Source organism: Galeopterus variegatus, unplaced genomic scaffold (genome assembly GCF_000696425.1).
Source record: "Galeopterus variegatus unplaced genomic scaffold, G_variegatus-3.0.2 Scaffold2331, whole genome shotgun sequence".
NCBI lineage: Eukaryota > Metazoa > Chordata > Mammalia > Dermoptera > Cynocephalidae > Galeopterus > Galeopterus variegatus.
Window position 1 is genome coordinate 144,869 of NW_007728442.1, and position 26,009 is coordinate 170,877.

At 41.8% G+C, this 26,009-nt stretch overlaps 3 protein-coding genes across 3 annotated transcripts in view; 2 read left to right on the forward strand and 1 right to left on the reverse strand.

The window, feature by feature from the left end:
* The window catches only part of GPN1 (GPN-loop GTPase 1), a gene marked incomplete at its 5' end in the record, with an annotated part of 23,152 nt that extends 21,174 nt beyond the window's left edge, over positions 1–1,978 (forward strand). The window contains one exon of the mRNA XM_008581339.1: positions 1,153–1,978. Within this exon, the coding sequence (XP_008579561.1) occupies positions 1,153–1,238 (86 nt within the window). The remainder of the gene's footprint in view (positions 1–1,152) is intronic.
* A 7,251-nt stretch (positions 1,979–9,229) lies between these two features.
* SUPT7L (suppressor of Ty 7 (S. cerevisiae)-like) lies at positions 9,230–18,789 on the reverse strand. Its single transcript, XM_008581338.1, has 6 exons — positions 18,426–18,789; positions 17,556–17,653; positions 16,311–16,922; positions 13,016–13,340; positions 11,485–11,722; positions 9,230–9,969 (listed from the first exon to the last, which is right to left on the reverse strand). The coding sequence occupies exons 3-6, from the start codon at positions 16,721–16,723 to the stop codon at positions 9,707–9,709; spliced, it is 1,239 nt and encodes a 412-aa protein (XP_008579560.1). The 5' UTR covers positions 16,724–16,922; positions 17,556–17,653; positions 18,426–18,789; the 3' UTR covers positions 9,230–9,706.
* Positions 18,790–18,804: 15 nt separating this feature from the next.
* The window catches only part of SLC4A1AP (solute carrier family 4 (anion exchanger), member 1, adaptor protein), a 31,685-nt gene continuing 24,480 nt past the window's right edge, over positions 18,805–26,009 (forward strand). The window contains exons 1-5 of the mRNA XM_008581340.1: positions 18,805–19,627; positions 19,822–20,014; positions 22,104–22,226; positions 23,105–23,165; positions 23,549–23,753. Of these exons, the coding sequence (XP_008579562.1) occupies positions 18,968–19,627; positions 19,822–20,014; positions 22,104–22,226; positions 23,105–23,165; positions 23,549–23,753 (1,242 nt within the window). The 5' untranslated portion in view covers positions 18,805–18,967. The remainder of the gene's footprint in view (positions 19,628–19,821; positions 20,015–22,103; positions 22,227–23,104; positions 23,166–23,548; positions 23,754–26,009) is intronic.

Sequence of the window (26,009 nt, forward strand, 5' to 3'; positions counted from 1 at the left end):
AAAAAAAAAAAAACAAAAAAAAAAAAAAAAAAAATAGAATGTTCTTTTATTGCTGAGTAATATTCTATTATGTGGATGTACCACAATTTATTTATCCGTTCCGGATTGACATTTGGGTTGATTTTAGCTGTTAGGAGTAAAGATGCTATAAACATTTGCAAATAGGTCTTTGTATGGACATATGTTTTCATTTCTCTCGGTTAAAAAGACCTAGGAGTTGGGGCCGGCCTGGTGGCGCACTGCTACAGTGCGCCGCTTGGGAGCGTGGCAGCGCTCCCGCTGAGGGTTCGGATCCCACATACAGACCGGTTCCCGCTCACTGGCTGAGCGAGGTGCGGACGCAACACCGAGGGTTGCGATCCCGTTGCCGGTCCCGGTCCGGTATGGGCGCGACACTGAGGGTTGCGATCCATTGCCGGACACGAAAAAAGACAAAAAGGAAAAAAAAAAATTGACATCATTTGGTATCTTTTTCAAATATTAGAAATTTTATTTTTTTCTTACAATATGTAGAAAATAGAGCTAAACTCTTAATTCAGTCTTTTACCTTTTTGTCTCAAAGTCAAATTCTTTTTAAAATGAAATCCCTTTTAGTCATTTTTTTTTTTTTTTGGCAACTGGCCAGTGAGAGTATCCAAACCCTTGACCTACATCATATTCTATTCTGCTGAGCTAATCAGCCAGCCCCCCTTTTAGTCTTAATGAGTGATTTACTAATTCTGATTCTAAATGAAGGAAGACTGTAATTGATAGGCCTCTTAGTATGCCCCCATCACAAGTGAACTTTCAAGTTTTCAGTGGCATATATAGATACCATCATGTGTAAGCTGTTAGGGAAAGAAATTCAGATCTCTAGCGGGAGTTTAGTTTGAGGTTGATACTTGTATCTTGATCCTGTGGTCCTTTTAAGGGAATTAGTGTCAACCTGCAACTACTTTATGAAGGAAGTATTCTCCCCACTTACAAAAAAATTACATTTTGGGCAACATGAGAAATAGAGCATGCTTCTGGGAGCCATTTCCTTATCAGGAGAAATGAGTACTTATTTTCTTAGAAATAAAGTACTGTTTTTGATGAATGGGTGACAGGAGCTCTAATCCACTTGTCTAATGAGAGAGTTTAAAAAGAATTACCCTTCTTTTTTCCTTGCAGTTACAGAGGAAAGCCGTGAAGAGCCAGCATTCCAGAATTTTATGCAAGAATCAATGGCACAATACTGGAAGAGAAACAACCAATAGGACATTTTAGGAAACTTCACTTGTTTCTAGAAGTCCAAAATTTTGGAGCTCCATGTGAAAGAACTATCCTTACCTCTGATAGGGGGCTACTATAAAGGTTAATTTTCTTCAGAGTAGCAGAGTTTCTTATTAGGGAAATCTCCTGACTCCGTTGAAGTCAGTGATAGAAGACCCTTGGATCTGACTCTGTCTTGGCTGTTCCACTGTACGTATGCAAGTACAGATAATATTGACTGTTCTAGGAAGCTAATATCCCTTCAGGCCTACAACTTCAAGTTTTATTATATGAACTCAAGTACTTTTGCTGCCGATGGATAGAATAGAGAACTTACTCTCCCGGTGACCACTTCAAATCTCTATTATAGGCTGGATATATATAGCCTCTACTTCCTCCGCATCTTGCCCTTGACTCTGTACCATGAGTTACCCTTCTATTAGCAGAAAGGGAGAGGGAAAATTTGAGCTTGTCCAGAGTGGCAGTGGAGTCTCCTTAGCAACCATTCAATGTTGGTATGAAATATACCTCACACTGGGTAGCTCACCATAGGACACCAGGTTTGTTGAAGAAAGTGGGCAAAAAAAACTTATGAGTAAGAATCCTGTCTCAATGGTGACTTGGGTAAAGAGTTTTTAGCTTTGTTGTAAGCCTGCCTGTCATGATTTCAAATTAGAAATTATGTAAATCACAAACAGGTTCATTTCTCCCATTCAACAGAGAGGCTTAAAGCCACGTGTCCAAACCTGTTTCAATTAAGCTGATGTTTACTGAAGTTTCCTATGTACACATACTAGTAGCCAGGTACATAGTCATGCCATGTTTGTATTGTACTTTGAATATAATGCAGAGTATCCTTGGTGATTTACTCCAAAGCTATAGATTTGAAGGAAGTACACATTCTTTACATAATAGCCATTATAAGGGTTTGCCCTGCCTTTACAGATCCTTTACAGTATCTTAAAACATAGTACATTTCTCTCAAGAAATTTTATCCCTGCCTAGTTTATATTCCAACTTAGTGGTTCTCAGAATGTGGTGTTTGTACCAGAAGCATCAGCATCAACTGGGAAATTGTTAAACACACCTCTCAAAACCCACTGAATCAGAAACTCTAGGGGTGGGGCCCAGCAATCTGTTTTAGTAAGTCCTCCAGGGGATCCCAGTGCACACTAGTTGGAACCACTGCTCCACCTCACACAGCCTATGACATAATTCCAGCCAGGTGAATTTCAGGTACCAATCATCACATGACTTGCCTTATCAAAGAACCCTAATCTTGACCATCTGGTGCCTATTCTCCAATTTAAACATTCTTTTTTTTTTTTTTTCCTTTTTGTCTTTTTTTCGTGTCCGGCAACGGATCGCAACCCTCAGTGTCGCGCCCGTACCGGACCGGGACCGGCAACAGCAACGGGATTGCAACCCTCGGTGTTGAGCCCGCACCTCACTCAGCCAGTGAGCGGGAACCGGTCTGTATGTGGGATCCGAACCCTCGGGAGTGCCACCGCGCTCCCAAGCCACGCACTGTAGCAGTGCGCCACTGGGCCGGCCCTCCAATTTAAACATTCTGAAGCAATAGAAGTATTTTATTTTACTATGAAGTATTAATATCAATATTCTATACCTAGTGTGACACACTGGTCTAAAAATTTGAACCTGTTTTTTTTTTTTTTTTGTCCGGCCGCACCACGATCAACCAGTGAGTGCACCAGTCATCCCTATATAGGATCCGAACCCGCGGCGGGAGCGCTACTGCGCTCCCAGCGCCGCACTCTCCCGAGTGCACCACGGGTTCAGCCCTTGAACCTGTTCTTTAAGAGGAAACCATTTGCAAAGCAAAACTCTGAACATACTTTTTTCCTCTACAGTGCCTTTGAATACTTCTTCCTTACAGAATAACTTGTCTCCTCTATGCTATAAGCTCCAGAAGGGCAAGGACTAAGTCTTAATCATCTTTGTATCCCTTGCACAGGACCCAGCACATAATAGGTAATCAATAAATGTTTGCTAAATGAATTACACAGATGGCCACTTTCATTAATAAGGGAGAATGAAGCTAAGACTGGAACAGGAAGGATTTAGGTAAGTGTGCTAAGGATTTATAATTAGTAAACTTATAAATTATCTGTTGAATTATAACCTCATTTTGTTGCTATTGCATTCACCTTTATTCTGAATGCCTGGGATACTTAAGACACTCAATAATTTACAAATTAAAGCTGTGCCTTATTTTTGGTCTTTAAAAGTGGTCTAAATTTCATAAGACTAGTATTCTTCATCAGAAAACCAAACTTCAGTTTATTTAACGTGCTGGCATCCATTCCCAAGGCATAAAGCACACACTTGCTAATTACTCCTAGTCACTACAAAGCTACATCATGTACTTAATAAATACTTATTGAGACTATCAGATGCTGTATTGCTAGAACTAGGGCTCACAGACCCCTGAAGCCCGTTGTACAGACTGGGTCATAAACCCTTCACACACAGGTCCATGAGCTACATAATAGGAAAAGATCCTGGGAGCCATGGGTAAAAAATTAATAGGCTTTATTCGGAGCAAGGAGCAGCCACCCTAGTGGCCTCCTGGAGTGTCCCAAGAGGCACTGTGTATCAGAGCCGTTAGTCCTTTATACTTAGGTCCATAACCCAGGACACCTGGGTGCCCTTATGCAATTACATTAGATAATAACCAAGGAACACCTGGGTGCACGTGGATTTTTACAGCAAATGCTCGGTAAGATTCTGAACATCTGAGGGGCCCTGGCCATTTTCCTATAGTTTCCCTACAACCAACCCCTTCAGGGTCCCTTGCCATACAATCTACACGTTCAGAATCTTCCACAATGTTCCCTTAGGATAAATGACCCTTACATTCATATAAGCTATTGTCTGTTCAATATGCCTTAAGGCTTGTCCCGTAGTTCTATCCTTTCAACTATTAGTTGCACATGTCCAGTTAGTTGTCATCATTGGGGTGATTTTCCATGGGAGTTCTGTAGCCAGTGACAGGAAGTTCGGTGCATATTCAGCAAGCCAACCTGTTGGCCACACGAATGTATGTTGGTGCCTGCAGCCACAACACCATGGGAGAAAAGACAGAAGGGTTATTGGTACCAATAGGGGGAGTTCTCACTCCTCTGGTAAGATATGTGCCAGTTTGACATCCTGAGGAAGGATGGTTGCAGGAATGGTTATCTTACCTGGTTTATGATACCATACATTATCCACTAACACTGTTGGATCTGTAGGTTCTACATGTAACAGTATAGGGTAACTCACTATTGGCCATAATGATAATACAAATGTGCCCTTTGGAATAGAGTGCTTATCTGTTCCAGGCCATGTTACCTTTACTCAGGGAGGCCAGGTCCTTGTCACCCAAGGTGAAACTTGCAAGTCTTCTAATCCATTCCCCCAAGGCCCTGTTAGGCCTACGCAGCATATATGGGGGGCTTCTATTCTTCAAGGCCATTCCCATTGTACTGTCTGTCCCTGTTGCAAACAGTTGGGACCAGTAAAAGAATATTTCCATTCTTGCCGTATCCTGGTTTCAAAAGCTTATCTTCAGTAGTGATTTGCAGCTGTATAGGTGCAGTGGCCCTATGCAACAGAGCTTCCACTGGAGAGGGTCTGCCTTTGCAGGATCTCATTTAGAATCCTGATTGTTGGTCATAACTGCCGTGTCCACCCCTTCGGGGATGGGGATTGAGCAGATAGCCTTAGTCCCTTTTTAAAAGACCATTGTATCATTCAATCATCCCTGCTGCTTGGGGATGATATGGCACATGTAACTTCCACTGAATAGACAACTGGGAAGCCCACTTCTGTACCTCATATCCAGTAAAGTGGGTTCCATTATCACTCTATGATTAGAGGCCGGCCATACATGGCTGTAAGGCTATTCAGTGCCTTCACAGTGCTTACCTGGTCTGGGGCCTTACAAGGCCATACAAACAGAAGGCCAGTAGCTGTGTCAACAACTGTGAAGATGTATTTGTCGGACCACTGCCAAGGTCAGAGAATTCCAAAGTCCACTTGCCATCGAGTCAAGGGCACCCTCCCTCAAGTTATTTGCCCATCTGTACGTGGCACCCGCCAGGTGTGGACTCTCGAGTGCATACCAGACAAACGCAAAAGGTATTCACTACATCTCCCCATTTTATAGGCAGGGCCCATCTCTGAGCCGCCATCCATATGGTTTTGCTGCCAGCATGCTGCATTTGTCGATGTAACCATTGGGCTATATCAGTGGCTGGGGCTCTCTCCAGGCATCTTACCTTAGCCAAGGCATCAGCTTCGTCATTGCCCGGACTGGCTAAGGGGAAGTGTCCTATGACATGGAAAAGAGTTACTTCTTTCTCATGTCCCAATGCCCATAACTTGTCACATGGCTTGTCCCCACAGGGGTCAGTGGCCTACCATCCACCATTGATATTTCTAAGTAGAGATCCAAAGGGTTAAACCTTTATACACAGCCCAGCTATCAGTACAGATGGTTAATGACCCAGGCTCATTTTTAAATCACCATTCATACTGCTCTCAATTGAGCCCATTACTGCTTTGCCCTGTGCCATTTTCATAACACATGATGTCTGTTAAGGGCTGGACAGCAACAGCTGTCCACGATGCTTAGGGTCCCATGCTAGAGCCATCTGTATACTAAGCTTGTTCTGTGATAGGTCCCTGTCCCTCACAGAAAGGTGTAGACTCCATCTCCATGGGTAAGGGTTGTGTCAAAGTTTCCTCCACAACCTCTACTAGTCCTAGCAGTTTGCCACTCTTTAGACAGAAGACTCATTGACACAGTGCTTCTTTGTTCTATATATGCTCCCCATTTAGACAAGGTGGGAGTCTGAGCTATACCCATTTTAGGGGTGGTTTGCCCATGTGCACAGTCAACTTAGTATGGGGTATGTCATCCTTACTAAGACTTTGGCAGTTCTTGTGGTAGGTTCAGTGGCCATCCGGGCAGAATATACAGCTGCAGTTTCTCTTATTAGAGAATAACGCACTTCAGTGCCTTCCCAGAGCTGAGACCATATTCCTATAGGTGTTCAGAATCGGTCTTGTCTCTGCCACAAGCCCCATCCTAACCCTTCTTAGGTTATATGTACGTCTAATTCAAAAGGCTTAGTGGGATCAGCCACTTGTGAAGCCTACACTTGCTGTATTGCCCTCTTTGTAGCCTGGTAAGCCCATTCTACTTCCTCAGTCCAATTCCAAGGAGTTCCTTTCTTTTGTTAATGCACACAGTGGGCACATACACCATTTGGGCCATATGGGGTACAAAAGCTCTCCAATACCCCAGAAGTCCCAAATGTCTGTAGCTGAGCTACAGTTGTGGGTTGAGGGTATGCCTGTATCTTGCCTATAATAGCTTCTGGGATGACTCTCGTCTTACCCAACCAGACCACTCCCCAAAATTTGACTGATAGCTCAGGTCCTTGCACTTTGGCTGTGTTCATGGCTCACCCACATTGTTCCAAATGACTTAGCAGCATTGGAGCTGCCTGGGTTAAATCTTCAAGAGAATCAGAGATTAGTAACATGTCATCAATATAATGAAACATTGTAACCATGCTGGGCATAGTCCACTTGCCTAGGTCCCCAGACACTGAACCATGACAGATGGTTGAGCTATGCAGATAGCCTTGGGGCAATACTTGAAGGGTCCACTGCCTCCCTTCCCAGGTGAAGGCAAACTGATCTTGGTTATCAGCCAAGATTGGAATATAGAAAAAAGCATTTGCAAGGTCCAATACATAATGATAAGATCCTAGCTGAGTTGTCAGCTGATCCATCAAGTCGTGAACTGAAGGCATGGCTGCATGCAAAGGAGGCACTACTTTGTTTTGTTCTCAGTAATCCACAGTCATTCTCAGGTACCATCAGGTTTTTTCACTGGCCATACTGGAGCATTAAATGGGCTATGGGCCAGATGAATAATGCCAACTTTCTCTAACTCCAATATAGTGCCACCTATCTCCACATGTCCTCCCGGTAGGAGATACTGCTTTACATTAACTACATGTCTTGGCTTGGGTAACACTGGTGGGTCATGTTTAGCATATCCCTGTAATACAGGATTTACTGTCTGTATCCACAGCTGAAACTCTCCAGCTGTTGTTTGCAGGTGCAAACCATAAAGTACATCCATACCCAAGATGTATTCAGCTACTGGGGATACATATATAGTATATACAAGAGGGAGCAATCGTCCTATGCCCAGTGGCAATGACACAGCTTTGACTTCAATCGTGTGTCCTCCATAGCCATCTACATGAACCATGGATCAGGCTACATTCTGCACCCATATCCACCAACACCAATACATGCTGCACATTTGTCCTTGACCAACGTATTGCCAGTTCGAAGTGAGGCCTCCTGTCCTCTCCTACCCCCCAAAAGACAAGCATCTTGGCCTGCTCCCTAATCAAAGTGGAATATCATCTGCCTCCGAAGGAGCAACCAAAGAATCCTTTAAATCCACTGGGTGTACCTCACCACCTGTTTCCGGACGTTTAGTGAATCGCCGTGTGGGGCACAATTGTTGCCACAAGGCAAACAGGACCACATTTGGTTGCTGGTCAATTTTCTTGCTATCAACCCCTGCCACAAGCAAGTCAAGCCACATCTGCTTATGGCTGGTTTTGCTTGGCCCCCTTGGGATAAAATCCCAAGCATTTGAGGGTTTGGTCTCAGCCACCTTTCAGACCCCTTTTGCTTGTCTCCTCTACTTCACCCAGACTGGCTATCACAGTCATTACTTCATGTATAGGATGACAAACATATAGGGCCATTATGGCCATCAGTGACCCAAAAGATGTTGATGGTGCATTATGCAGCACTATGTCTCTCATGCTGCCTGTTAAACATTCATCATCCAGGCCATGGGTGTTTACATTAAACATGGACTGCCACATCCCCAGCTCCCGAATTATTTGAACTGACTTGGCATGTTTGCCATTTACCCACAACTTTGGGCAGTTCTCCAGCATTCACCCACACGGTTTGGGCAGCTGCATTCTCCCAGTCCATTAAACAGTGACTACCCAGTCCTTGTGCACATCTGCAGCTGTTCTGTAGCCACTGCCTCAGGGATGGGTGCATGGTAATGGAGGCCAACTTTTCCACCTCCTCACCAGAGCATATCACACTATCCACCCCTAGGTCCTACAACCGCAGCAGCCATGCAGCCAGGGGCTCTCTGTTTCTGCTGGAACTGTCTCCCCAAGTCAACTAATTTGACCTGGGTATATGGGACATAGGTAGCGAATTAGGTCACCTGTGGATTGCCCACCAGTTGTCCACCTGGTCCCATAGGATGCTCATGCTTCATTTTCTGATAAACAACAGGTCATGCCTGCAGACACACAGTCTCCCCCAACTCACCACTGGGTCTGTCATCTTCCCTGGTGTGAGAAGCAGGGATGACCCATCACTGCACATCATCCTCCAGGACAAGTATCTGTGCTTCCAACAATTCTGCTTTCTGCTGCAAATCTCCATTGGCTTGTAGTACTGTGAGCAGTAGCTAGAATCCAGTCAGCAGGGAAGTGACCACCAGGTACCACATACTCAAGGATAAGCACATTTCCTTCCCCTCCCAAGAGGCTTTCTGCTGCAGATCTCAAAGCAGCATTGCTTCATGGAGTGCCTGGTCTATGCTGCCTCACAGTATAGTGAGCATTAACCAGATCCTGGTGAACAGGAAAGTGGCCACCAGGCCTCACATTCTCGAGTAGCCACATTTCCTCCTCCTCCCAAGGGGCTATTGGCTCCCGTACCTGCTCAGAATCCTGCTGACTATGCCAATTGCAAAAAGGCTGTCACCACAGACCTCTGGTTTTGTAAGAGACTTCATAGGCAGCAAAAACAGTTTTAAAAAGATGACTGGTAGATAAGTTGTGTTGTGTTTAGCTATTTCTTGTTAGTATTGGATCCCCATGACTTGAACCAAAAACAAATCAAGTTAAATGAAAAACTGACATCTGATATCAGCATATCTTTACTTATGAGTCTATTCAAGCACAGCTTTGAAGTTTAGCCAACATTTCAATCCTCACATCTTGGCAAGCTAGGTCAAAGTGGTATGATTCTTAGTTGTGCAAGAGAAATGACTATTTAAAATCAAGGTGTTAGCAGGGCAAAAAAAAAAGAAATGGCTGTAGAAAAGCTAATATGTCTAGTCACACAGTAGAGACAATAGTTGGGGACCGTGCTTTGGTCTCCTGATTACCATACCAGCATCATGTTCCATCTGTGAACAGCGGCTTAGCTGTGGAAAACTATAAAAACTGGATGCAGAAGTAAAATGTAACCTGGTTTGGTTAAGTCCAGTTCCTCTGAAGTTAGGAAAGCCCACTGTGTTTAAGAATAAGAGCCAAATCACTGTTTATGGAAACAAATTCTAATATAACAAAGGTTTTCTGTTGGGTGTTGTAGGTCTGGACAGAAAACCTTCCTTTTATATTTTCCTCATCCTCTTCTTGCAGCGCTGGTTAAAAACAGGGGAGGACCCCATGAGGCTATCAGTAGAGTGGGAACCATAGCTGCTGTCTGAGTCATCAGGGCTCTGAGGGATCCCGGCTTCGCTCATGCCTGACATGGGCTCCTCAAAGACATCACTGCCCAGCACACCATGCCCGGAGACATTGCCTTCTTCGCTCTCTTGAGGCTCCATTTTCACATGGGCCAGATTCCAAAGAGGAGAAGCATTTACCTCTGCACCTAGAAACAGAGGGAAGAACATATACCTAGTGGTAAGCCAAGTATAGGACAAAGTAGAATGAAAGGACCTCTCGGGGTGACTGATGTCCTTTCAGTTCAGTTTTCACTCTGAATCTGTACTTGGCTGGAGACAAGGCTGTTATTCTCTGCTTAAAGAAGTTACCATCAAAAAATTACCAACTCTGGCCTGGCTGGTTGGTTCAGTTGGTTAGAGTGCGAAAAAACACTAAGGTCAAGGATCTGGAACCCCTTACTGGCCAGCCACAAAAAAAAAAAAAAAAAAAAAAAACAGCTCTAAATATCTTCCTTTCCACTTTTTCCACTTTTCTTTCCTCCACCTCACCCACCCCCATTTCCCCTAAACCAGGGAGTAAAAGTATGCATGTGAAAGATTCCGTCTCACAGCCCAAAGACAGGCACAACCATGGGCCTTATTCAGTTGGTCAGTCTGCCTGTCCTTCCTTCTTGTATGGGGATATCTTGTCTTCCTGCCTTTTATTTGGGTCTCTGGTCCTCTCACATTATGAAAAGTTAATGATCACTGCATAATGCTGACAGCAGTTCCCTGCCCGGTCTCCACTGAAAAGAGACATGTCCCTGAGTCTGCAGCAATTTCTCTTTGGAACCCCTTGCCTCTCTGTGTATTCTAGCAATGCTATTTTGCCATAGTTATTACTTCTTCCATAGTGAAAGGCTCTTTGCTCAACACTTTTAAAAGTATGGCCTAATTAATTCCGTTTAGGCCATAGCTGAGGATATGTTATTTGAGTCATTTGTGCATTGATGAAATGACAATTTATATTTGTAAACAGCTGAGTGCCCAGACTAATTTGCAATTTTACTGACTTCAGTAATGAGTCTAAGATAGCCAGTTAGCTCACTTGGGAGAGTGTGGTGCTAGTAATACCAAGATCACAGGTTCAGATTTCTGTACCTGCCAGCTGCCGAAAAAAAGAAAAAAAAAGTTATAAGTCAGTTTTCCTGGTTCCTAAGGTAATCACAGAATCTACCTGGAAGAAGAGGCCAGCTGCCTCTAATTAGGTATCCCTATTGTAATCCCTTTCATCTCCAACTTGTGTAGGTACTCTAGGAAGTCCAACTAATCAAACACCCTTGAACAATTAACACTCCTCCATCTATATGGAGGAGTGTTTTTCAATTAGGTACAAGCATCAGGAAGGACCAATACAGAGCACTGAAGGAAGGAGATATCTGCCCAATCAGCTGGATCAGCTGAATCAACCCTGGTAATCAAGAGGACAACACATATTGCATCTACATCTTAACTAGGGATTATTTTAAAGAATGCCTGTAAAGCTGTGCTAGTCCTCTCTTCACTAATTAGAAAGAGAAGAATGCTGGTATCTCTAGATCATTGAAGCTGTATTTGTTTTAGAATTTTCCATTCTGCCCACTCCTACTTGTTTTCCCACCTCCAGAGCTTGATTCCAAAAAGCAAAAATTACTGAGATTTGCAGATCTCACAGAATCAAAGTGAGTAAGTTGATTTCTTACTTGAAGCCTGTGGGGAAGCTTCTACCTCCAGGTTAGATGGGAAGCGCTCACTCTGAGCCCCAAGGACTCCCATGGGCAGAGATTGGTCTCCAGAAGCAAGGTCAGCCTCCAGTTCCTCACTGACAGGAAAGGTGATATCGCTCACAGGTTCCTCCTTGATTTTCACAGGTTTAGTGTCTTCTGTGGCCTTCTCAGGATTGACAATCCTTTCATACTCTTCAGAAAGTTGCTTACTAATCTGTTGGCAAGCAAGAGTCAATTTTCCAAGGAAACATTAAAAGCAAGTAGTCAGCTTGCAGTATCCCATGGAAAAGCCAACAGGATATGAGTAATAGATGAGTTTTAAAATGTACACTGGCAATGGAAGGAATTTGCTTAAGGTGTTGAGTTGGCATTTATAAGTGACAGACATGTGAAGAAAATTCATTTGGTAGAGAATGTGTGTGTCATTAATTAAAAGCTACATAAAAATAAGAAATAAAGTTGGATTATGTTAAAGATGAATCAGAACTGGACAAAAGATTACATTTTTGGCTATAAAAACTTCACAGTTGACATATGTACCCTGGGTGAATAATGAATGGTATAGAAAATCTGGATCACAAAGACTTTTTTGTTGAGTGTTAAAAATTTCTAATATTTTAGATTTGGGGAGTCTGAAATAGTGAATACATACTTTCTTAAGGCTACGAGTGTTGAAGAGATAGTTCTGTTTCTAACCAAAAATGGTGCGTTAAAGATGAATCAGAACTGGACAAAAGATTACAATTTTGGCTATAAAAACTTCACAGTTGACATATGTACCCTGGGTGAATAATGAATGGTATAGAAAATCTGGATCACAAAGACTTTTTTTGTTGAGTGTTAAAAATTTCTAATATTTTAGATTTGGGGAGTCTGAAATAGTGAATACATACTTTCTTAAGGCTACGAGTGTTGAAGAGATAGTTCTGTTTCTAACCAAAAATGGTGGCCCTCCGCCCATCTTCGAGGCAGTACCACCTCACACTGTTTTGTTTTTCATAGCACTTAACACAATCTGAAGTTGTTTTGATCATTATTTGTTTACTTGTTTCTGTTTCCCCTCAACAAGAATGCAAGAGGGCCGGCCCCTGAAGTTGTTTTGATCATTATTTGTTTACTTGTTTCTGTTTCCCCTCAACAAGAATGCAAGCTCAGGGAACTTGTTAACTGTTATATCCCACAAATCCTGACTCACAATAGACAATAAATATGAATATTTATTGAATAAAATCATGCTAAATGCATTCTCTAGGGACTCCATATCTGTGTATAATTTCATCCAGAGGAAGTATCAATGAATGGGACAATTTATTGACTAAAGGAGGCCTCTGGTGTCTGGCCAGGTCAGTGATGAGGTCAATGGAATACAGCTAGGGCGATGAGAAAATATGTTAAGTTAGCATTGTTCTAAGACTCTGTGCTCTGTACTCTAGAGCAAGTGTTGTGGGATCCTGCTGAACACCCCTTGATTGAACATCTTGCCCACTTCTCCACAGGGTCACCATACCTGTAGCATGTAACTGTGATAGTCTTTGATGCGATGCTGCCAGAACTTCTGGAGGGAGAGCACACTGCCAATACCCACTTCATGGAATACCTGCTCCATAATGTCAGGGAAAGGAGTCTGTCCCAGCCGGGCCTCCCGATCCACAGCAAAACGCAGCAACTTGGTGAATTTAAGGCAATACTCATGTGCCACATCAGTTAGGGTCTCCAGGACACTTTCATTAGCACACTCAAAGCCTGCGTGGGCCAGGATTGTGGCTACTGCCTGGTAGAGGAGCTGCCGACAGGAGTGCCAGCTGAGTTCAGTCACAGGTTCCCCTTTCCCACTGAAAGTGGAGACATGATGGTGTCATTAGTGCTCTAGCAAAGGGTGACCTGTCTTGTCTCCCTAGGAGTTTTACAATTCCAGTCAAACCACTGGCCCAGCTTTCCAGGGAAATTCCATCCAGGTTATGTAGCTTAGTTTCATTCTGCTGCTATCTGGGCATGTCTCAGCATCCCACAGTCATACCTCTGAGCTCCTCCAAGTACACTTTGAATAGGCAGTACATGTATATAACAAATAGTACAAAAGGGAAATTTCATTCTCCTTCTACTTACTGCTCAATTTTGACCACTTTTAGGATTAAGTTTAACAATATAGCTCAGATACTGCTCAATAATGTAGTTATTTCATCACTACATAGTTTCCACACATAGTGGGCAATATGTGGACTTTCAGAAATTCACAGTTCCAATTAGGAGATTCTTATATAACTACAAGGAATCACTTTTATTTTTTTATTTTTATTTTTTTTCCTTTTTGTCTTTTTTCGTGACCGGCAACGGATCGCAACCCTCAGTGTCGCACCCGCACCGGACCGGGACCGGCAACGGGACCACAACCCTCGGTGTTGCGCCTGCACCTCGCTCAGCCAGTGAGCGGCGGTCTGCATGTGGGATCCGAACCCTTTTTTCCCTAATCACTACCATTTTTCCCCTAATCACTACTGCAGAAGTCTTAATCTTTCCATGAAAAATTTAAAGAGCTGTCTAATTTCCTAAAAATAACTTCTAGGAAGGCTTTAATAAACTTCCTATCTGGCTTCTGCCTCCTCTTGACAAAGTAATTTATTTTATAGATCAAAATAAAATAGAGCATAAAAAAATCACTTCTCCTTGGTCCACACTTGGCATGTACTGTACGATAGTGCCTGAGGAGCTATCCATCCGCTTTACTATTATCTGTTCAGTAGCAACTACTGCAATTCAGATAATAGTTGGAAAAAAAAGACAACCAATTGCCAAGTAACTTTTCATTTAATATTTCCATAATCATTTCCATGGCTACTCTCTCTGGGCCAAAGGCTAACGGCCTTAGAAGTACCTAATAAATACAGAGAAACCAGTATCACTTTACTTGAGTAATACATGGACTGCTTTCAAAGGAAAATAATTTTTTGGCGCCCTCATAGCTGATGCAAATTATTGTTATATAGTTTCTTAAATATGTATAAAACAAAATGAGGTATGAACTTTTGATGATCATAGCTTTTATTAAAAATTAAAATAGGAATATGATGCAAATCTACAATATTATAAATAATGGCATCAATTTAATATGATGGATGATATTTTGTTGAAACTAAATTGCCCTCATAATGTGAATATGGTACTGATTGCTATGGAGCAAGGTTTTTTGAGTTGGGCATATCTATACTCACATGTGCCACACATGTAATAAGACAGTAATCCCTCCCCACTTCACTTCAGATTTTAGAACCTTTGATTACACAATGCACTTTGACATCATCTGGCCTTCATCTGGCTCAACTGCAACCCTTACATATTTAGTCATTTCTGTTCTTTACTCATTAGTTTGGAACAATTAAAATACTAACTATTATTACCAATAGGCAGATGTAATGAATCTTGCCAAACATATTTAACCTGACTCTAATCTTGAGGAAATTATCAGCAAATCCAGTGAGATATTCTACAAGACAAATGACTTGAACTTGTAAACACACTAAAGAGTCATAACAACCAGATGCAATGCATGAATCTTGGATGGTGGAAAGTATATCTATAAAAGATATTTTGAGGACAATGGAGGAATCTGAATATGAACTTACTAAATAATTAAAGTTCATTTACTTTGGTGTGACAATGGCATTGTGATTATGTATGAAATTTTCTTATTCTTAGAATATGCATGCTGAAGAATTTAGGGTGAAATATTGTGGTATCTGCAACTTACTTTAAAATGTTTTGCAAAAAACTGTGTGTGTATATGTGTTTGTATACTTGTGTGTATACACACATACACACATATATGAGAAAGTAAACGTGGTAAATGAAAACCACCAGTAAATTCAGATGAAGGGTATTTGGATGTTTGTTGTCCTATTATTTAAACCTCTGTAGGTTTAACATATTTCAAAATGAAAACAAAAGTAATTATTTGGCATTTAATACAAACTTACACACTGAAATTTAGTTGTAGCACTAGATTATAAGACAGTCATTCAGAGGATCTTGAGGAGGGATTCTCAAATTTAAATGCATATATGAATCTCCTGGAGATCTTGATAAAATGCAGATTCTGATTCAGCAGGTCTGAGTGGGACCCGAGATTCTGCATTTCTAATAAGCTCCCAGGTGATATTGATGTTGCTGCTCTTGTACCAGATTTTGAGTAGCAAGGATCAAGAACATTTTTATATTATTATTTCTTAAACTATGTTATCAATATGAAAATATATAATTTAAAAATTTTGTATAGACTTATGGTTCCTAATAATTCCAGAATAAGTCCCTGAATCCCAATTTGAAGACACTAAAACCATAATATACATTTTACATTAACTAGAAAGACTGGACTTTGAGGACTATGAGGCCATGGCCTTTTTTACATACCAGTGTATTACCTGCTCCTAGTAAAGTGTTTGGCACATGTAGGCACTCAATAAATATTTGTTACATCAGAAAATTTGAAAATACAGACCATGAATTCTAAAGATCAGGGTTCTAGACTTAGATTCCCCATTAATTACCTGAGCAACCTTGGCCAAGTCAGTTACTCTTATCCTGTTTCCTTGTGTGGAAATGAAAATGCTATTACAGGTTTAACTGGCTGAATTCTAAAGATCAGGGTTCTAGACTTAGATTCCCCATTAATTACCTGAGCAACCTTGGCCACGTCAGTTACTCTTATCCTGTTTCCTTGTGTGGAAATGAAAATGCTATTACAGGTTTAACTGGGTTGTTGGGAAGATTACTTGGGAAAAGTAAGATATAGCAAATGCTTGCCTTACCGATAAAAGTCACTCTCTGGGTCACTATGCCGAATCTGGAATGGTGCATTGGGATTCTTACAATCTAAAGGCAGGAGGTCATCAGGGAGAGGAGGTGACCCAGGGCAGGAGGGAAGAGGTTCACTCTCTTCAGTCTTTACACCTTCTGTCTGCTGCTGATTCTGAGCCTGAGCTGTGGCAATAAGGTTGCGAAGACGTCGGTTGTGCTGGATCAACTGAATGGTATGGATGGTGAGGCTGCACGGCTCTGAGGGGATGTCCAGCATAGTGGGGGGCTTGGGCTTGTTGGCTGAAGGTTGGTGCAGGGGTGGATCATGGACTTCCACCAGACGGAATTCCCGTGGGAGCAAATCAAAGGAACTTCTGTTTGTTTGGCTTGATGAGATTGGTATCTCTCCCCAGTATCTCAACATTTTGCAACAAAGGAAGAGCTCTGAGGGTAAACGTAGATGATATCCTAAAAGCAGGGTGTTTAAGTCTCTGGCAATTGTAGATTATCGGATTCGGTGGTGAAAAATACAAAGTCTAGCCAGTTATTTACATAAAAAGCTATTCAAGAGCACTTAGAAAAATGTCAGTGTCAGCAAAACTGTAGGACCAAGGATGTTCTCCCTGAAGAAATTAAGAGAAATACAGCTGTTAAATTGATGCTGGTCAATGTCATACAATGACAATTCCTACTGAACTGAGTCACAAGGTAAAATCTGTGTCATTAGTAGACTAATAGCTGCAATAGTATCTGGGGCTCTAGCATCCACGTTTTCCATCTCACATCTCTAATTCATTACCAGAACTACCATCATGCCCAATCGTGAACAATTTGCAAGGCATGATACTTGAATATAAGGCCTGGAGAATTTCTCAGAGTATTTTGATAGATACATCTGTGCTGGATCAATTGGAGAAAGGGGAGTAGAGTTAAAGATAGTAACAGGTGGTTCTTATTCTGTGTGTCAGACAATGGGAGCCTTTTAACTGGTCCTGGTGGAAAAATTTTGAATCACTCATCTAAATGGTCTTTTGCTTTCAACTTCTGACATATATAGGGAAGAATATGAGAGAGTTCTGCTGCCTTCTGACTGGCATCCCTTCCTCTAGTCTCTCTTTGTATCTAGTCTAGTCTCCACATTGCTGCTACTTAACCTTTTTAAAACTCAAATCTAATGGCTTCCTATTGCCTATTAGAAAAAGTCAGAATTCTTTGGCTTGCCATTCAACAAAATTCACAATCTGGCTTCAACCTACCTTTCCATGCATTGCCCATATGTCTCTTCAAGTTCAACATTCTTCAAATGCCAGCCACTTTGCAAAAAGATAAAGACCAATAATGCAAGATCCCTGTCCTGATGTGAGGGCGAGAAATAGAATATTTCAATATGAAAGTATGTGGTAAGTGCTTTTCTAGAGGCATAGACCTCAGTGGAAGCACAAAGGAGAAGCTTCCTGGATGAAATGATCACCTTAGTTCTAACAATATCATACTGCTCAGTTTCTTGAGAATGCCATGCATTTACACAGTTAACCCTTTAAACTGTGATCTCTACCAGAAATGCTCTGTCACCCCCCACATCCTGGCAGACTTGAATTCATTAAATACAGCTTCAGTCACCACCGCTATCACTTGCCCACTACATCTCCTTTCCTTACATTCTCACAGCACTTTTCATGTCTCTGTTACAGCATTTATACCCGGATTTTAACTAGTACTTATCTCAATGTATTTTTTTCTCCCATCTAAACTTATGGCCATGATCTTGTACAGCATCCAGCACATAGTAAAACCTGGCATTTACCGAGTGCTTACTATATGTCGGCTTCACCTTTATTGTTTAATTTAATTCTCCCCAAAACACTATGAAGTAGATATTATTATCATCCCCGTTTTTCAGATGTGGAAGCTGAGGCCCAGTGTCTTGCCCAATGTCACAAATGGCAAGGGCGAAAATCAAGATAGGCTCCAGAAGTCTTCAGTTTTAACCACTAAACTATGCTGCCTCAATAATTAGATTCGGAAAGAAAAAAACGAATTAACGAAGTAATTAGCAGAAAAGATCGCCCTCTTCCCTAACTTCCCCTAAAAGAGCACGAAGAACAGGCACCGAGCCCAAGGAATACCCAAGTCCTTCCGGGGGGCTCCTCGGTCACGGTCAGCAGGCGCAGGCGCCAATCACAGGGTCAGGGGGTCGCCTGATGTCCAGGGTAGCCGGCAGATGGGGAGGTCTGGCCCTCAACCGAGGCAAGGAGGCGCCACTATTCACTGCCGCGTCGCAGGAGTCAGCTGGGCGGCTGTCGGACTCCGAGAGGCCCGAGGTGAGGGTCGCGTCAGGCCCGGGAGGCCGGTTTGTTGATTAGTGGGCCAAGGCTACCGGAAGCGCTTTTCGCAATCGGGCTATACCACAGGAAGTTATTGCAATCCTGTTGCAACCTCTAAAGATGTCCCCATTCTGCACAGCACCCCGACGGCCTTTTTGTTTGCTTTTCTTATGACCTTCCTGTGTTACCCATCACTTCACACGCTCTGGGTCGTGAAGAAACAACTTTACCATCGCTTCCCAAAGATGTCGCTGGGAGTTAGGGAGAGGGAGACGCGGAGAGGAACGTAGAGACCAAAGGGTGCAGTTTCGTAGGAACAGATTTCGAGACCGCACGGCCTGAAGATGGCTGAGGTTCCCTCTCAGTCAGAGCGGTCTGCCTCCCACGAACCCAGTGGCGACTTCAAGAAGCCAGCCCTGCCGGTGCCCCCGTCTGTGCGGGGTAAAGTCCGGGCCACCAGTCCCTCAAACCCTGAGGAAGTGAAGAAGGAACGGCCTACGGCGCTGCTGGACCCGGATTCCCTGGAACCCGAAGTCCCGCCGCCTGGGCCGGACAGCGAGGAGACTAGTTCACAGGAGAAGCAGCCGTGTTCCCAAACAGCGGGTTCCTCCGCTGGCGAGCCGGCCCGGGCTCCCCCCTACCGAGAGCCGCCATGGGGCGGCCCGGCCACGGCCTCCTACAGTCTAGAGACTCTGAAAGGCGGCACCATCCTTGGCACCCGTAGCTTAAAAGGGACGAGTTGCTGCCTTTTCGGGAGGCTGTCTAGCTGCGATCTGTGCCTGGAGCACCCTTCGGTGTCTCGGTACCACGCCGTGCTGCAGCACAGGGCGTCCGGCCCCGACGGAGAATGCGAAGGCCAGGCGCCGGGCTTCTACCTCTACGATCTGGGAAGCACGCATGGCACTTTTCTCAACAAAACTCGAATCCCACCCCGGACCTATTGTCGGGTCCATGTCGGGCATGTTCTTCGCTTTGGAGGCAGCACCCGGCTCTTTATCCTGCAGGTAAGTAGAGAAACCTAGAATTGGAATCTCAGGAGCGCTCCGATGAGGAAGGGGATTCTCCCACTCAGTGATTACAAAAGTGGAGGAGTCATTTTGGCCCCTCATCTGCAGACCTCTGCACACATTGCCATATTTCTGAAAGTAACTTCCACAATCCTGAACTCTAAAAAAGTCTTTTTGGCTTGATTCATCAGGGACCAGAGGAGGACAGAGAGGCAGAATCCGAGTTAACAGTAACGCAGTTGAAGGATTTGCGCAAGCAGCAACAAATGTTAGAGAAGAAGATGCTAGGAGAAGACTCAGATGAAGAAGAGCAAATGGATACCACTGAAAGGAAGAGAAATACTAGTAGCCAAGATGATGAGATGGGTTGCACCTGGGGAATGGGTAAGAAATTAAAATTGCTGCCAGAGGTTAATAGTTTGAGTTCATGACTAATGGTACCCTTAAATGTTTTTTTGTCATACAACTTTTCATGACTCTTTGAGATATATAGGGGAAACACAATTTGCACACGAGGTAGCCAAAGCCCAGAGAGATTCATTGACTTTACTGGATGTAAAAATATTGAATTAGTGGGGAGCCTTGGGCCTAGGCCACGCTCCCCCCGCCTCTGCCGCCACTCCAGCGGCGACCCCCCGAGCCGGGGTGGTGGGGGGCCTCGGGCCTCAGTCACACTCCCCTCACACCCGCAGCCAGCCCAGTGGTGACCACCGAATGGCAGCAAGAAGTGCCCCGAGTTCCTGAGCTGGGACGGTGGGGGGGCGAGGGTTTTTGCTACACCCCCCTTACATCTGCACCCAGCCTGGCAATGACCAAGCCACCGCTGGAAGCTCCCTGGTCTCCCCTGTGGGAATGAGGGGGATGCCACCGGCCTCAATCCCACCCCTCCTCCTTCCTCCTCCTCCCATCCAATTTCCTTCCCCTTTCCCCCTCCCCCTCCCTCCCAACTGCTCCACAACAACATCCTAGAATGTAAAAAATAATAAAATTACATTTAAAAAAATTGAATTATGGGCACTATGCATTTCTTTTAATGTCTTTAATGCATTTTGTTCAAAACTCTTTTCAGCATACCATTAACTTATTTTCACCATTTAAAGATATTTATTAATTAAGTGCTGACCTTGTGCTGTATGATTATCACTGGAGGAGGTGGAACTACATTCAATCAAATAAAATGGAATGTTATTCAATGTGGGATATTCTCTTGAATTTTTTGTACTTTGTGAAAATAACCTGAAATGTGGAAAATCTAATCAGAAAGCTATTCATCTTAGAAAAAGAATAAGTTGAATTTGCCATAACAACAGACATTTTGGAGGATGGATATTTAGGAGATAGGACTATAGAAAGATAGAAAATGGCCTTAATGTGGTTGGGAAGACAGGATAAATATTATGAAATTACTTGTGCTAAGTGCTAAACAAAAGCCAGAAATCATAAGTATGCAAGAGTAAGGGTTCAGAGAAGGGAGCAATCACTGAGGACTTAGACCTGTGCTGTCCAATATGGTAGTTACTGAGTCACTGGTTACTGAGCACTTGCAGGGTGGCTAATCCAAACTGACATGGGCTGAAGTGCAAAATACACACAGAATTTCAAAGAGTGTGAAAAAGAATTGTAAAATATCTAATTCATGATATTTTTATATTGATTACATGTTGAAATGGCAATTTCACCTGTTCATTTTATTTTTTGTCTTTTTCGTGACCCGTAAGGTGTGGTGTCACCTGCACCGCACTCAGCCAGTGAGTGCACCGGTCATTCCTGTATAGGATCCGAATCCGCAGCGGGAGCGTTGCTGCGCTCCCAGCGCCGCACTCTCCTGAGTGCGCCATGTGGCCGGCCCTCACCTGTTTATTTTTTTAATGTGGCTGATAGAAAATTTCAGATTACATTTATGGCTTTCATTACATTTCTGTTGGATGACATTGACTTAGATCTTTGGGAAACTTTATAAGCTCATGAGGGGAATGGTTTTCTGCTGGGACTTGAGGGAAAAGAAAGGAAAAGTAGCCTTTATGAAGCTGAGCACTGGGATTGGTATTCAGGGCAGAGACTGATGATTTTAAGGGCGTAATGAGTAGACCAGTATATTTGGAAGACATGAGAAATATTAGGAATTCATACTGGAGACAAAGTATTAGACCTGGGTCTGAGGGAATGAGAATGCCAGGCGGAGGATCTCAGATTTTTTTCCTACAATGTGGTAGGTAATTTTGCTTTTAAAATGTAGCGATGGAGAAAAAAAAAAAAACTAAGGTGCCATGAAAGCATGTTTTAGAAAATAATTTAGAAAACCTGAAGATGTTCATACTGGTGGTTTTGTAGTTGTTTCACTCCCCGCCCCCCAAGTATCTTTCTTTTCATCACAGATATCTGTATCATTATGCCGCCTGAAAGGATAGGGGGCATCATTCAGATAGTCTCTTCTCACATCTGATTATCTTTCCTTTCTTTCTATATCCTTTAGGAGAAGATGCTGTAGAGGATGAGGCTGAAGAGAACCCCATCGTCTTAGAGTTTCAGCAGGAAAGGGAGGCCTTTTACATAAAGGATCCAAAAAAGGCTCTCCAAGGTTTTTTTGACCGAGAAGGTATGTAAGATTCTGGCCCTACTAGTAAAATGTATCCACAGCAAGTTGTTTTCTAGAACTTCACTTTGAACTTTATACTTACAAATGCTATACTTTATCTACCGTTCTCCTTATTCAGATCCTGCCATTATGGTCAGATTTATTTTGTGGTCTCCTTACTCAGATCCTGCCATTGTGGTCAGATTTATTTCTGCTTCAGATTTATTTTGAAAGTAGTAATAATTTTGTCTCCCCATCTTGGAAAAAAGGAAGAACTTTTTCCTGACTTATCTCATTCTCAGAAAATCCTGGATTTGGGTGATGGGGAAATTGAGCCAACTTCTTGTAATTTGTAATTCCCAATTCACTTGATTTTTTGTAATTCTATTCTCCCCTCCCCCGCCACACAGCACCTGGGCCTGGCTCTGTGAGCGCACGCTGTAATTCTTAACATGGAAATTTTTTTCACAGAAGGTTGTTTTAGTAAAGATTCTGAGGACTGATATAGTAAAGAACATCTATGTGCATGTATATATTTGTGTATGCATATATATATGAACTGGTTGTTTTGTATACTTAATATTTATGCTTCTAAAAACCAGGCAACTGTGACAAAAAACCACTTAAGTCTACAACTTACAAAAAGTGTGAAAGCTACTATACAGTGAACAAAACTAGGTATAGAGAATTGATTGTTTTGATCTGAATCTGCTTTTCTCAGACTCATTCTGATTTTATTATTAGATGATAATTCCTAGGAATGAGAAGTGAAATGCATTGAAATTTAGTATTTGGTGTGGTACGGGAACTAGATGTTCTTATTTAGCCTTTGATCTCTTTTCTCATTGTATCATGTAGTTGATCGTATTCAAATTGTTTTGTCTTTCTTCCTCCCACAGGAGAAGAATTAGAATATGAATTTGATGAACAGGGGCATAGTACTTGGCTGTGCAGGGTGAGGTATGTTCTTTTCTTATTAATGTACATTTCTGGAAAGGCGAATTTCAGGTTTAATTTACAGTTATAGACGACAACCAAAAGAGTAACATCAGTCTTAATTTTAGGCTATTCCTAAATTTTGGCCTTTATAGTATAGTATCACTTATATTATTGAAGGATAGGGTGGGATGGGTAAGAGGTGGAAGGAAAAGATTTGAAGTCCAGCCTTCACAAGATAGAACAAAATGAACTGAGAGATTGAAAAGCCATCTAAAAAAACATGACTAGAAATAAAGATTAAATTAAAAATAAGAATAAAAAAATGACTATTATCACAGCATATAAGTTGTTTTCATGAGTACTGGAGCTTAGTGTGTGCTCTTATTCCTGCCAAACCAATGCAGATTACCTGTGGATGATTCAACTGGGAAACAACTCATGGCTGAGGCCATTCACTCAGGAAAGAAAAAAGAAGCAATGATCCAGTGCTCACTGGAAGCTTGCCGGATCCTTGACACTTTAGGATTGCTGCGGCAGGAAGCAGGTCAGTATATGGGAATCCTTTTTTTCTTTAAAAAAAAAAAAAAAAAAGAGGGCTGGCTGGTTAGCTCACTTAGGAGAGCATGGCGCTGATAACACTGTGGTCAGAGGTTTGGATCCCAATACCGGCCAGCCACCAAAAACCAAAAAACAAAAGAAAAGAAAGAAGGAAAATTTAACACAAAAGGTAATAAAATCTCTTCATAGGAGGAATATGTCAACTATACAGAATTCTTTCAAATGAAAAGAAAAAATTCCCTCTCTCAGTACCCTAAGTTAGCCATTGTTTATATTCTCCCAGGTATTTTCTATGCATATATAAATGTGGGTTTAGATCTAGATCCTTTAACAAAAAACACACATGCACTCATACACAAATGCAGTTATATTACGTAGAGTCTTTTGTAACTCACTATTTTAACATAAGAATGTGTCAGGGGTATTATCCATATCAATACATTAGATTTACCTTGTTTAAAAAAATGTCTGGCTATACCATCATGTATTAAGAGGGCATATATTATATTTTTATTTATTCTAAAATTAAACTTTATTATTATAAAGTAACTTATGTCTGGTTTAAAACTACTGATAGGCTTATAAGAAAATATACTTGTTCTTTGCCCTACCCCTCCTCAATCCTCATCCCTAGAAGCTTTGAACTTTTTCAGTTATTTCTTCTGGCATTAAAAATTCCCATATTTCTAAGAAACAAGAGTATGCTGTTATATATTTGAGTCATTTATTTGGGATATTACCTATTGACTCTGTTAAATTAGTATTTAGTATTTACATGATTATGCTTTTGCAAATATTAGTCACACCTGAGTGGTTTTATTTCTTTTTGTTTTTTGTTTTTTTATGGTCACAAATTTAATAGGATAAATGAAATGATCCAATTCTTTGAAAGACACAGACTACTAAAACTTACATAAGAAGAAATAGATAACATGAATAGCCTACTATGGGTTGAATGTTTGTCCCCTCCAAAGCTCATTTGGAACTTAATCCCCAATATGATATTTGAAGTGGTGATTAGGTCATGAGGATTATGCTTTCATGAATATTCATGGATTAATGAATTAATGGTTTAATGGGTTACTAGGGAGTAGACTGGTGGCTTTATAAGGAGAACAGGTGAGCACCTTAAGATGCTGTTCCCCCTCCTTGCTATGTGACACCCTGAGTCACCACGGGACTCTATAGAGACTCCCCACTAAGAAGGCCCTCACCAGATGTGTACCTTGACTTTGGACTCTCCAGCCTCCAAAACTGTACAAAATAAATTTTATTTCTTTACGAATTACCCAGTTTCAGGTATTCTGTTATAAGCAACAGAAAATGAACTAATATAGCCCTCTATCTGTTAAATAAATTGTCTAATTTAAAAACTTACAAAAAAAGAAAGTACCTGACACAGTGTTTCAATTATGAATTCTACAAAATGTTTAAGGAATAAATAGTATCAATAGTCAATAATGTTTTTTTTCAGAAAACAGAAGTAGAGGGAACATTTCCAAACTCATTCTATGAGGCCAGTGTTATCCTAATACCCAAATTAGATAAAGACATTGCAAGAAAAGAAAATTACAGACCTATACAAAATCCTCAATAAAGTTTTCAATCCAACAATGTATACAAATACTTGTAGTTATCCACCATGACCAAGTGGCATTAAGTCCAGGAATGAAAGGCTGCTTCAGAATTAGAAAATCAATTAGTGTAATACAACAAATCAACATGAAATGTTAAAAAATTGCTTGATCATATTAATTGATGCCAAAAATATTTGACAAAATCTGATACCCACTTATGCTAGGAACTTTCAGCAAACTCAGAATAGATGGGACTTTCTCAACTTGATATAGTCCATCTACCAAAAAACCTACAGGTGGCGTCATACTTGACCTGTAGGATCAATGGATGCTTTCCTCCTAAGAGCAGGAACAAAGCAACTATATCCTCTCTCACTACACCTGCTCAACATAGTACTGCAAGTATAAGCTCCTGCAAGATGGCAGAGAGGAACAATAAGACATTTGAAGAGAAAGAAATTAAACCATCTTTATCCTCAGATGACATGATCATTGTGTTTTTATGTTATGATTGCCCTACTTGTTTACTTATTTATGAACAACTTCCCCTTCTTCATTTTTTTGCTTCCATTTATATCTTCAACTAAAATTCATCAATGGGTTTAACCAACAGAAATATAATTTGTGAAACTTGAAGAATATAGGGTAGCCACTCCTCTTTGTAAATTCTTTTTTTGATGTGATTGCTAGATTATTTCAGAAACTCCTGCTGATAAATGTGTGAATTTCT

Bases quoted from the DNA above. Each gene is read 5' to 3' on its own strand.
- SUPT7L (XM_008581338.1), bottom strand. From the start codon at position 16,723: ATGTTGAGATACTGGGGAGAGATACCAATCTCATCAAGCCAAACAAAC. The intron at 13,341-16,310 runs GTAAGGCAAGCA...CTCCACTTTCAG, and splicing joins CCAGAGAGTGACTTTTATCG to TGGGAAAGGGGAACCTGTGA. The intron at 9,970-11,484 runs GTAAGAAATCAA...CTCTGTTTCTAG, and splicing joins AGCTTCCCCACAGGCTTCAA to GTGCAGAGGTAAATGCTTCT.